We start from the raw sequence: 13,461 nt of genomic DNA on the forward strand, positions 1-13,461 counted from the left end.
TCCAATGCTTGTTCCTATCTTGGCATCTTAAAGAGGGTGCTTTACACACCACATGAGGCACAATCTCTCCTGCAGATGCACGAAGTTCTTCATTGTGGCAGGTTCAAGACTTGAAACACTGCCCACAAAGGACTGCCTCAGTCTGCAAAAGGCCAAAAACAGGGGCTGTCCCTCACATATCCTACAAGTCTCCTGAGGCTTAAAGGCCACATTTATCTTTAAATAGAAATGTTTCTATTAAAAGGTGAAATGGAAAGAAGAACGGGTTGCCAAGTCCATAGGTTCCTTTAAGGAACCCATGGCTTCTCCCTTTTTGAATCATATGGAACACTCCTAACCTTTGGGGAAGCTAAGTGTTTATGTATAAGGATTACGTTTTGATGAAGAATTATCCATTGGGATGCCAGCTTTTAACATTAAGAGAAAAATTCTCTTCCTCTGAGGCCGAAATTTTAGGAACAACATGTCCACTAAAAACCTTCCCAAAAATCTTAAACTTTTTTTTTGTTCATGGACCCATATGAGTCCCCTTAAACTCCCTAAATCTGGTGGCCTGCATGTCTTCCATTATGCCTCTATTCACCGTTGGGAGTTACCCTTTTTGTTATTCTTCACCATCTGTCACTTGAACTGCTAGATTGGAATCATCCTCTAAAAACTCTATCTTCGATCATCTTTTCCTCTTGTGTTCTCTGGTGTAGCCAGGGTGGTCTTAAGGAGTTTGTCTCTTACCTACAGGCACTTAATATTTTGCTCTGTCAGACAGGATTCCCAAAGTTTCCTACCATTGTTGTCATTGACTGAGTTGTGCTGCTATTTCTAGTGCTGGGAGTGGAGCACTCTGGGCTTTCCTAGTGTTTTATATTCCAATCCTTCCCAAAGCAGTTTTAGCAAATACGTCTTCTACCCTGGGCATCCTCACTCATGGCAGAACTGAACCAGAAGTAGCAGTAGGATGATATTTTAGTGGGGAAAACGTTGGTACAGTCAAATTCATTGAGCCTCAAATGAATGGTACTGTACAAAAATATATGTGGTGTGGGGCTGTAAATATCCCACCCTCTTTGCTTCCCTCTAAGAGAGAATGGCTATGTCCCCACACAGAGAAGGTAAGTACTGCATCTTTAAGGTCTCAGCAGTGAGGTAGAGGAGAGGAACATATTGTCAGTGTTTATACCTTTCTTCTTTGTTGAATTTGGGATTGGCTTCAGAGATATCCAGGCTTTTACTGAACATTGTTTTACTATGGCAGGAACAAAGCGAGAAAACAGAGTTACTAGTGTGGACATTTACAAAAGAGAGTCACCTGAAGCAATGCTGGACACCCAGCCCCCCAACCCATCCTCCCCTTTTTAAGCAATGCTCTGAAAAACCTTTCTTTTGCTTTCCAACTATGGCTTAAGCCTGCACAGTGCTGAAGTTCATTATCTTCCCCTGACTTCTGAGGTCTAAGATGACTTCCCCCACACATACTGGTAAACCCTGCTCTCCTTTATCCAATTGAAAACCCAGGTACCATCTACTTTAGTCTCATTGTCCAGGGAAAATAGAACATGCCTGAAAGCACAAATTACTCAGACTTTTCTAGAAGACCTCAACACTAAGCACAATCTGGGAAAAGGTTAAAATCAGACCATAGACCCTCTTAGAGGAACAGTAATCCATGTTGTATTCTAATTTGTAGGCTTCATTACCACTTACTCCCAACTCTCTTCCCCTATACTCAGTGTATAGAGAAATGCCCTTTTTTGTCATGGGTCTGAATCCCTGAAGCTTAGAAGTAAAATTCCCTATGCTTTGCTAAAGGGGCAGCTCTCTGTAATATGTTTCACCAGTAATATGCTTCACTGTTTCACAGAACACTGCTTCCTAATGTTAGCTGATCTTTCATGCAAGCTATCCACTTCAATAACCAGAAGAAAATGAATGGTTAATGAAGCCCATTTTAGAACAGGTTTTGGACTCTCACAGCAGAGCTGCTGAAAACTTCTGGCATATCCCCGAGCGATTCTAGCTCCCATGGAATTCTTCCTAGTCTGTGTGATTTTGGCACAAGGGACAAATTAGCCGGTGTTAAACTAAGCTCAGAACCTACCTCTTTTCTTTTGACATTTCAATGAAATACCAGATAGTCTGAGAGGTGTGGATACCACAACAGCAGAAGCAATTAAGATGTAATTATGAACCCCTTTAGTCAACAACTAGCAGGGAAAAACAAGAATTAACAAAACTTAGTCACCAGTTTTAGGGTGGCTGGTGTTTGTGCATACTAACTTTGCCATATACAAAGACCCAATGGAGAACACTCGGAGAGGTCAGCACAAGCATTTCAAGGAGTCTGTAAGCTCAACAAGCAGCCTTTGTACTGAGTTCCCCTCCTCCATTATCCAAAACTAAGTCACCGAAGGACTAGGTTTTTCACTTAATACTTTCTCAGCCTGTAGGGTTGAAGGCTGCCAAGTTTCAAATCTCAGTGGAAAGATATGCCCTTAAACAAGCCAAGACCAGACACTTGTAGGGTCCCCGCACGGTTACCAGAAGCACAGTTCATCACACAGACACATAAACCAGAGGTTATAACATAAATCCCCTTTATGCAAGCAAACATTTGTTTACTACTGGGAAAGAGGACAATAGGACTAAATCACATGACACATGGGTGTGTTCTGCTCACTGGTTAGAAGAGCATCTCTGCCAGCTCAAGAAAGAAGCAATGGCTCTGTGTCTCCAGATGTTTACACAAGTCATCTGTGTCTAAACAGGAGACCTGTTTCAATGGTCCACCTCCCTATCTTCCTAGTATTGTAGGATAAAAACATTGAATAGTCATCTGTTGAGACCAAAAAATGTCACTCTTAAAAAAGCATCCACTTCTGGGATCTAAGCCCTACTGCTGTAAAATCCACTGTCAGTGGGTCATTTCATGGAATATAATATGCGACTAGCCATTAAAAATCCCCCACTCTTGGTAGAAGGCACTTGTCATTTTGTTACTGACTGTTCTGACAGATGGTGCCCCATCAGCAATGCATTGTCCCCAGACAATCCCCATGCAGCGGTGTTCGTTAATGAAGCCAGTTCACATTATAAACTACTGTGCTGCCAGCAACACAAAATGTGCCGTTGTCATCTGTGGATGTGGATGGCATGAATTATGGAAGCTCACACATGGAGTAAAATAACATTTTCCCTTTAACCCCTTCCAAAACAAGCACTACCAAGCCCATTGTCATCAATCATGGTGTTATTACATCCCTTTCTCCACCCTTAATCACACCTTTATGTCCAGCCCTGAGTTGTGGTATGCATTGCCCTGTACCTCTTTTGTGCCTGGCAGGTTCGCTTCCTCCTTAAGCCAAAGCCCTTCTTTACTGATATGTAGCCTGGATATGTCTCTGCTCTGAACTCATCTCAGACCTTTTGACTTCAATTGTTTCCTCATGTGCAGAATTGAGCGAGATGTTTAAAAGCAAAAGAAATACTTTGGATAGCAAGACACAGCTTTGCCTATTCAGACTTCTGAATTCGAAGTCAAAGCTGAGGGCTGGAAAAGGTTTCAGCTCTCAGAAAACTTTGGGATCAATCTCACACCTCCTATTTGTTCTGCCCAGTTGGGCACTTACTGTAAACAGCGGCAGAGTACTGTGACTCACAGGCAGCCTTGGGGTGGGGGAAAGTTATTCACCTCTATCTGGCTCTGGGAGCTTCATGGCCCATGTATCTACCAGGTACCAGATTAAACACTGCAAGCTGAATAAGCAGTGAGCAACTGTTTGTCAGTGTTGTGTCCATCCTTATCACTTTGAGGCCTATGAGTAACACTGAGCACACCCTGTCCTGAACACTTCTTTCGCCCAGACCTCACATCAAAGCAAACCACATATTCAAGACAGGTTTCCAACCTACACTACAATGAAAAATCTTTATGGCAGTGTATCTCAAGGCCACATATCCAGTCTGAAATAAGTCCTAGCAGATTCTGGAAATCACCACTTTTTCCTCACTGTAGATAGAACTGTAACAGTTGGCAGCAAAACGTTCCAGAAATTCTAGGGGCCTCTGGACATCAAATTATTTCACATTCTTCACACAGTTCTCAGTCAGCAAAGAGAGTTTCTGGGCACAGCAAGCTCTTTTTGAGCAGATCTTAACGGCTGAACAAAAAAATCATGTCATAAAGCTGAAACAGAAGTTACAGCATCATCAGCATACATATATATGAAATGTTCTTTTATATTGATTGATTTATGCAAGTGTGAATCCAAATGCATGTGCTTCCCTTCGGCTAGTCATAGGGACTGAGGAAGCAAAATCCATGGTTCACGTAAGTGAACTTCCACAGTTCACTTACTCTCCCAGAACCTGCCTTGAGAAGACGCCATTTTCCTCTGCTGTTTCTCCACAAGACTGACACTTTCTTTGATAGAAAAGAGACAAAATTATACATATTCCATCACTTTACAGGCATGTGGTAATTTATGTAGGTCAGATGCATGCTAGCTCTGACAGTACATTTTAGAAGCATCTACAGATGCCCGGACAGGGCTTTCCAGATTCAAGCTGTTCTGATGACATGGAGGGTGGGGTTCATCTCATTTAACTTCAGGTGCCCAAAAGCTAGGCACCTAATCCAAGATAGTCATCTAGATTCCTGCTGTAGGCTATGGAGACAGAAAGGAACAACCAGAGGGTAATTTATCCTGTCTAAGATCGTTGGAACAGAGGACATATGTATCTGAGACCTTCCAAAGCCCTTGTCTGTCCCCATTGCCTAGAGTGACAGCCTGTATCACAAGCTTAGACTGAACGCCTATGTTCTCGACAATTAAAAAGAGATGAGATGAATCTTGCCCAGAGGACGTGGTGGTTTCTTGAGCAATACTGCAAGCAAACAGAACCCTTAAGCCCCTGGCAGGACTTCTGGTCCTGTGTGGATAAGTGCTGCTGGCTGCCAGATCATGTTGTAAATGTGCTTGGAAGTTGTAATGAGTGCTGGTGCGAACAGAAAAGCTCCACAGCTCCTCTGTATGTATAACATAAAAAGGGGTAGCAAACCCAGACAGGCAGGACTCCTGGGTAAAGCAGAGACCCACCTCTGTCCATGTTGTGCCATTTCAATAGCTCTGCGAGCAGGGACTGGGGAGCCGCCATCTGTCACACTGAGAACCTCCATCGACTTCCTTTCTGGCCGCCGCTTCCCATGCCTATTCAGCATAGGGGAGTCCACACGCTTCCTGGGGGGATCTTTATGAAAAGAAAACGCTGTCAGCTGAATTCGGCTGTGACTTACCTCACACAGGTTGGTTAAATCCTCTCTCAACAATCTCACTCTCACACCTCCCCTACAGAGACAGGTATCTTCATGATGGAGATGACCATTTGCAGTCTCTCCCTTTTTCCAGATTTGCAAACATTAAGACATAAGTTGCAATCCATCTATAGAGAGGAGCACTGCTACTGCTCTGAATGTACGAGCGCTGTAAAATAAAGGTACAACTGCATAATTTCTGTATAGCTTGCAGAAATTACCTTACAAAGCTGGTAACAGTAATAACAAGATGACAGCATGGGCTATAGCACAAGCTGTTAGCTAGAGTATAAGCCATGTAGGGATCCTGTATATGTACTCAGGTTGCTAGAGCTTGCCTTCAGTGTCCCTGCTAGCTAGATTAAATGTGACACAGAGACATGAGTACACTCTGAACTCAGAATTGCATTCTCCTCTGAAAACATACCCTTTTTTCCATCTTTAAGATTAGATTTCAGGTTTTCCCCACTGCTTTATATTTTTCCTCCTTCAGCATCACAAATTAAACATACTTGTCTACCTGAGATGAATCTCCAATGAGAGCTACTAAAAGTTATCTCGGAGGTCATGGTACAGCTTTTACTGCTATAGTAACTGAAGTGCTTTACACTTTTTATTGTGTAACATTTCTATGAGGTATTGAAGTGCTACTTTCACTTTGCAGAGTGAAAACAGAGGTATAAGAATAAGATATTTAAAGAAAATTCATTCCTAAAGGTGCTGACAAACATTTACTGAGGTTCTGAGGAGCACCTAAATTGCTCTGAAAAGAGTCTTTAGATACCAAACTACACTGCAGAAAGTGCTCCTAGGTGACTTGCCAAACCATACACACCTCCACGGTGAAGCGGGGAAACAAATGCAGACCTGCTGAGATGTTTTATTACTAACATGTCTCATGGCATCAAAACAGTAAAAAGAAGGAAGGCATAAAAAAAATATAGAAGGATTTTCTTTTCTTTGGTTGGGCTATTTCAGTTCCCTGCCTGTATTTATAGACACATTTTTAATTTTAGTGGAGGGTGACCACCTGTAAAAAAAGATATCCTTCACCCCTGCAGTTAGAAAGAAGCTCACAGTGCCCAGCCCCTAAGGCTTCTTCCTCTGCCAGGATTCCTTTGTAAAACCAGTAATATTGCATTTGACAATCCTACCTCTACTGCCTAGTCTGATGGTATTATGTTTATTATCCTCGCCCTCCTCACACACCCATCTACTTGCTTGTTTTCTTCTCTCTCTCACATCATGTTTTTTAGAACAAGATCCCTTTAAGGCAAGGCTTATTCTTGAAACAATGAGCATGAGCAAAGACAGCTCAAATGCAAATGGACTAGTGATAACAACTGACCCCATTAGTGTATAACCCAAATTTCTTTGTATTAATAGTAATAATTTTCCTGTTAAAAATTAATTAGAAAAAAAGCAGTTGTATCTCACTCCATTTCAAACTATGTCCAGTAATAAAAAGGTAGTAGAAAATATTAGTAGGGGTAATGACCTCCAGATTAGGAAAAATACATAGTGCATAAAGTTAAGGGAAAAACAAAGGGAGATAAACCTAATAAAGTAGTTACATGGGGTGACTTCAGCTGCATGCATATAAGTGGTCAAAAGTAAGCTGGGACAAGGTTTAGACATTTCAAACTCCTGATTCTTCAAACAAGTTCAAAGAATGAGAAAGGATTCATCGCACAGGACAACTGCTGGTGTCAGAAGTGTGACTACAGCTGAGTAACTCACATAACGACAATGTAATTACGTTTGGTATCAACAACAGAGAGTTGATACAAGTTTTGCAGAGGGATATCAGACATTAGAAAGGAAGGTGAAAAAGTGCCATTTAAAAGAAAGGAAAAACAAGGAAGAAGGAGGAAGATGAAGAAAGCAGTTAATGTCAAAAGAATGGAGATGAGTAAGCTCAGAGTGCATCAATGTTAGTTAATAATAGTCTAAACAAGGTGGAAAAAGTCAAGAAAAACATTTTATGACCAGATATTTTAAAAGGTAATTTGATCCAAGCATGTTCAAAACAGAAGACTTTAGCAAACGGAAATTTAGCTGAGTGACACTTAAAAAAGTGATAGGCCAAATATAAGGTGGACATTAAAAGAGAGGGAAGAAAAAATTTGAAGAGGAATTAGCTAAAGACTTGAATAACAGTGTTTTGTACAGCCATCAGAAAGAGTAAGCTTGAGAGAAGGACAGTAGCCAGAGAGACCATGAGGGAATCAACAGAACAATTAAGGAAGAGAAGGGTATCACTAACAAGCTAAAGGGTTCTTTTGTATCAGTCCTTGCTGCTCAAGGTGCTGGAAGATACTGATTTCCAATCTATATTTTAAACTATCAAAGAGAGAGACTAAGCAAAAAGAGCAGGCGGTGAAACACACCAATAAATTCAACAACAGCAATTCATAAAGGTTTGATGGAAAATGCATCCAGAAGCTTGCATAAATGTGGTTGAGCTTCTAATAAAGGTATTTGATTCCTCTTTAAAGTTGGCTACAATCCTACACTATACATGGCTGAGGGTAGCAAGTATTGTACATATTTTTTAAAAGAGTCTGAGTAAGAAATGACAGGGCACTGAGTCTGTCATCACTGTCAAGTCTGAAGATACTAAAGAAATAGTTAAATACACAGCCATCCTGCCATAAAGACTAAAGTGGTGTCATATAAAAGCAGTAGAAGATTTTGCAGAAGCACAGGAATTAAAAATAGGAAAATCTCTGGTGTTTGCCCTTCTCTTCTTGACTCTCTGGGAATATTTCACATGGGGAAAAAAAATCAAGTCTTAGTCTGGATCTGTGATAGTTTTAGGGATGCATTTTCCTTTTATTTCACATCAAAAAAGTGAAGCCATTCCTAAGGATTTTTACAGAGGAAGAGAGAATCGTATGGGTAATGATCCAATTATAAAGGCACTGATCTAGAAGGTGGGAAATAAAGGTTCAACTTCTGAATTTGGATGAGGCACCTATATCCTATATGGCTGTTCTGGCCCAATCTCTTGTTCTCTGGTGTATTAAGAAACTCCACCCCACAAAAGCCTTCTCCTCAAGGAGACATTAGTTGACATTCATTCATTTTACTGAGAAGTTTCTCATTTCTATGTTTTCAGGTAAAGAAAATGGAGCTGGACTTGAAAGATGGTGAAGGTGGCCCTTCCCTGGCCCTTTGAGAAAGCTTTATATAGCTGAAACATACAAAAGGGACACCAGAAGAGAATGCTAGTCTGAGCTGGCCATATTTTTACCTGCATCCATCCCTTCTGAGACCTAACATCCAAAGAAAGAGGAAAAAGCAAAATACTCTAAGATGCACTTTTTTTTTTTTTTTTTTTTGGGTAAGAGCTCAGGCAATGCACAACTCTCATGAACATGGTTTCTTCAAGCTGTTATTATTAAATCTGTTACTTTTTCTCTGCTCTTCTTTGTTTGTCCAAGGCCATTGCTAATGGCTAATGATGAGATATTCATCAGAAGCATGACTGCTCTTAATTAAACCTTGCCCCATGTTCTCAGAGATACTGCTGGGAACAGAGGAGGTGGAAACGCCCTGTGGAAGAGGAAATACAACCTACAAACACTCAAAGAATAATGCTCAAAGACTCTAAAATGTGCCGATGAGGCACGATGATTCATTCAGGGTAGCATTTCCCTGTTAGGGAACGTTTTCACTCCTTGTACAAAAAAATACAAGAGTAGAGTATAATATTTCAGTTCAAACCATGAAAATACTTTGGCATGTGGAGGAGAGATATATGATGTATTTAGGGCACAGCTACGTATTCACTTACATGCTGGATATGAAGATTCTAGAGTCACCTTGCTTCTTTTCTTATGACAAAAGCATTTCTAAAATAAGATGATGGTGTCCTTACATTGCAGGATAATCTGTTTGAGTCAAAAGCTGATTAGTAAAGTGCTAGATGACAAACTGCACTAAGCAAGAGGCTTTTGACCACAGGACCTGCAGTTGGCACATCTATGCATCTTCATCAGGATCCCTGCTAACATGCTCTCTGTAGCTCCATCCAGGTAAGAGTTCAAAAATTACTGTGTTGACTAAGAATTTCCATCTCTTCTCCCATAGAAGAGATTTCCCTGCAAAATTATAGGGCCTGGAGCCTGGAACTTAGATAAGGTAATAATTCAATGGAGTATTAACAAACTTACAGTTCAATATACCACTGGCCTATAGGCTTGGGAGATTCCAGGCTTTCCAGTGAAAATAAAGAGTACTTTGCTACTAGCCTTCAAACTGCTGAAATACAATACCTGAAAATCACAACACAACACTATGTAAAAATGCTATTTCAGGTCATTGATAGAAGTGACTAATCCTTTATCAGTTAAACTTTTGTCACTCTGCACAGCAAGAGTCACATATAGTTAGCTTCTCAGGGAAGCATTTTTCCTGTTGTCTAGATTAGTGAAGTCCTTGGCGATCAGCGCTACCCTAAAATACTAATGAACAATTCTTCAGGAATAAAGTGGTATTACCAGAGCTTTAGATACATAATCTTACTGCATATTAAGCTTCAAAAATATTTCTAAGATAGTAAAAAAATATGGGAGTTTGATGTATGTACTATAAATAGGTATGTAATATTATTCATACTTTCAACAGTGTATGTATTTACCTACAGAAACGAGAATGTGTACATATATAACTCCATAGGGATGCAATGCTACAGTCTTACTAGCTGAAGTCCAGAAGCAGCATCTCTGCAATACTGCATGTAGATTAGTAAGTAGAAAATTCTGCCACTAGACTACGCTTCTTCTAAACCTCATCTGCTTGCATAGATCCAGCTTGTGGGTCCACATGATATTTTTTAAGATCTGGTTCAAGACCAACTTGGATGTTTCTGCACTGTGAGACAGATATGTCCTGAAAAATGAAGCCTTCGAGTTTAACCACAGAACAGACCTGCCTGCCTCAGGCTGACGATTCTCACCAATGCTGTACACTGTTTCAGTGGGAAGGTAACAGTGATGCTAGGGTTTGGGTACATATTTTAAAAAAAAAAAAAAAAAAAGGGTGAAGAGGAACTAGTTGAGAAGGGTTCATGGTGACAGAGGTTGTATCTGTAGTACCTATTTCATTTCTAGGGGGAAGATCCTCATCTTCATGACTAGGATACCTCTCCTTCCGGTCAAGCAGAAGAAAATAAATCATTTTCTCTTGGTTTTCTCTGAAAAAAAAGAAGAAAAATCTTTAAATTTGAAGAGAAAAAAACATCAACATGTAGATAAACCCTTCTCATCAAAAAACCAGTTACGGTTATAAGCTGGAAATGGTCATGTACCTGCCAGCTAGATACAAAACCCACAAAGCTTTTGAGAATCTTGCTGTCTCCCACAAGCAGCTAGTGAGAAAAGGAAATATGATTCCATGTTACACACACAGAACAGAGGCACAGGACAGACAAGGTAACATGTCCACAGGAAGTCCAAACCAAGAGTGGCAGCAAGACAGGTCTCCTGAGCCTCTAAGTGCTCTTTCCACTATGTGTCTCTCTTAGCACTTCAAGAAATACACCAGCTTTCAGGTGTAAGATTGAAATAAATAAAAATCTGCCAACAAAGGCATATCCAACACAAATAAGAGCAATGACACCTCCCCACTCAGACTGCATGGCCCATCTTTTCAGGAAGTGACCTTGCCTGACAGCAAGGGAAGAGACAGCACCATGCCTCCGTTGCTGGTCACACTGTGAGCTTCTGACACATGGTGCAAGAAAGGCTCAGCTTGCTCCCAACCTCATTAGCAAATGAGCAGCCAGAGAGTGAGAAGTTGCTACTGGTCCCTCACAGTGAGATACATGTTAAAGTGATCTGTACCTCTCCCCAGGTACAGCCCATGGACACCCAACTGATATTAAGACTGAGCAAGTGCTTACTCTTCTGACAACAAGTCCTGTAAGAGTTTGTTTCGGTCACGGAAGCAGCCTAATGAGTGCATGCTATCTAACACATCTGGATCAATATCCTCCAAGGAAGGGAGAGAACGAATCTGCACCTTTCGAGGGATTGGTTGCTCTGGTTCTGGCTCGTTCTTACCCCCTCTGCAGAGGAAAGAAGATGAGAGAGAGAAAGGGGGCAGGGAAAGAAGGAGAGAAAAGAAACATGAGTCACAAATGAACCCGTACTCTGAAACACAGCCTGCAGCAACAGATGGAAATAGCTTGTTAAATTCCTACTGAGAGACCAAAGCTTGCAACCAGACAGATATTCTTTTCAGAAGAACTGCCGTGAAGGCTAAGAGTGACCAGCACCTTGTGGATTTGGGTCTTTAATGAGAAATATCTGTGTTCGGTCAGAAAGGCAGTAGGAACTTCACTTACCAGTGCCCTCATAATTTAAGCAGCTGTTCAGCATCCTAATGCCAAACATTTATAAAACACTACATGGTTTTAGAGATGCTATCTCATCAGCAGGTCAGATCTCAGGATATCAGGCTGAAAAGTGCAAGCTGAATGATTCTCTCTCAAATAAGGAGCTGCGAACAAACCGTCACTGTTTTTCACCAATTCTGATTACAATCAGCATAGCAGCAGTTTCTTTCTTTAAAGCTTCCAATGTGATTAAGAGACCTCAGTGTTTGGGTCCCCACTTGACACACTTTAAAGGGTTTTTGGGGAAACCAGGCTGTTTATTTACACGCCCAAATACAACAATCTCTGCTTCTCTTCAGACATGCAAATTTAAAAATTGTGGCCCAAGTATGATGCCCAAGGTCAGTGGCAGACCTAGGAATACACCATGAGCGGTAAGGCGTATTACTCTTTCAAAAGTAGTTAACACAGGCTTCCTGCATAACTATCTCATCCCATTCACTAGACTCAGGAAATATTGATTATTCATGGCAATTAAAGGCCCTGACTGTAAGAAACAGGTCAAGGTGCCAGGGTATCTATAACTGACACCTTGATATATAGTGCAGGCACCCTGAATGTCCTTTGATTTTGTTTAGGTAGGCAGTGAGCAATTTATGTAAACTCTATCCACCCAAAGAGGTGGGTCTGGCGGTGGTGGTACTTTGGTTGGAAAAACGGTCTACCCTGAATCTTTGCTATTTCTCAGTGGATGCTTTGTGTGATGTCAAGGTTTTCCTACTCTGTGGGTGAGGTCCTCCCTCTCCTTTATGTGATGTAGATGTGTGACTGTTGGGTCCAGGCTCCCAGGGTGGGCAACAGGAATCGGGAATATTTAAACTGCATCAGATGTCAGCATTTGCTGTTTATGGGGCTGTGTTTGGGTAACAGATTCTTCCTTTTTGATGCTGGTAGAAATAAGGTGAACACAACTTGTGGACTTACACAGCTTAAAATGCTCTGGGCTCACATGTGAGCTGTCCAAGTATCTACACAGAAAAAGGATCTCCAATTCAAATGCACCTAATTTTTCTTGGGTAGGTTAGAAAGCAACTCTGGTAGGATCATACACGTGAGCTCAAGGTCTCAGCCAGTGTACCAGAAAGAGAGCCTATGCAGATTATCTCTTCCAACGTAAGAACGCAATACTAAGTCATTGCAGCCAGGGCTCTGATGTTGGGACAGGACAGTTACATGCTACACCTTAATCACAGGAGATTGCTGGGTGCTACTTGCAATTTATTTTTAAGCAAGCTGAAATGCAGTCGTGAGGCATCTGCTCTGTTAACCATGTTTGTGGGACATCACTTGCAGAAAGACTCCTTGGCAATTTTCATTTTATCTTCTCTTGAAGCAATGAAAATGTGTTCAGCCCTTCCTGGATACATGTCAGGGAGTCAGACTCTGGTGTATGTTAGACGGGTCATGACAACATGGGTCAGATCCCAGTTCTCTTACACTGAGCATTCACACACACCCTGCTCAGTTTTATTCAGTTGAGGGGACTGGAAGCAGAATATACAGGACAGAGACAGAATCTGCTCCTTGGGATTTGTTCTTGTGTATCAAACTACTAAAACACAGCTTCTGATGCTTCCTTGGAGTCTCGCAGAAATGTCTGTGTCTTCTGCAACGACACCGTGGTCCTGAATCTAAGGGCTAGATTCAAAAATCCTTGTTCAACTAAAGAAGCATCTTATTCCTTGAGTGCCCTGTCTTTAAGAGGTAGCTACTCCTACCTCTTAGGATCAGGATCTAGCTCTCAGCAAGT

General features: G+C 41.3%; 1 protein-coding gene across 1 annotated transcript in view; it reads right to left on the reverse strand.

Moving 5' to 3' along the window:
• Positions 1-13,461, reverse strand: part of BRSK2 (BR serine/threonine kinase 2) — a 326,862-nt gene that overhangs the window by 44,603 nt on the left and 268,798 nt on the right. Inside the window, 4 exon segments of the mRNA XM_075502349.1 lie at positions 1,178-1,243; positions 5,094-5,244; positions 10,411-10,508; positions 11,217-11,381. Of these exon segments, the coding sequence (XP_075358464.1) occupies positions 1,178-1,243; positions 5,094-5,244; positions 10,411-10,508; positions 11,217-11,381 (480 nt within the window).

This window comes from Mycteria americana, chromosome 5 (assembly GCF_035582795.1).
Source record: "Mycteria americana isolate JAX WOST 10 ecotype Jacksonville Zoo and Gardens chromosome 5, USCA_MyAme_1.0, whole genome shotgun sequence".
Classification (NCBI taxonomy): Eukaryota; Metazoa; Chordata; class Aves; order Ciconiiformes; family Ciconiidae; genus Mycteria; species Mycteria americana.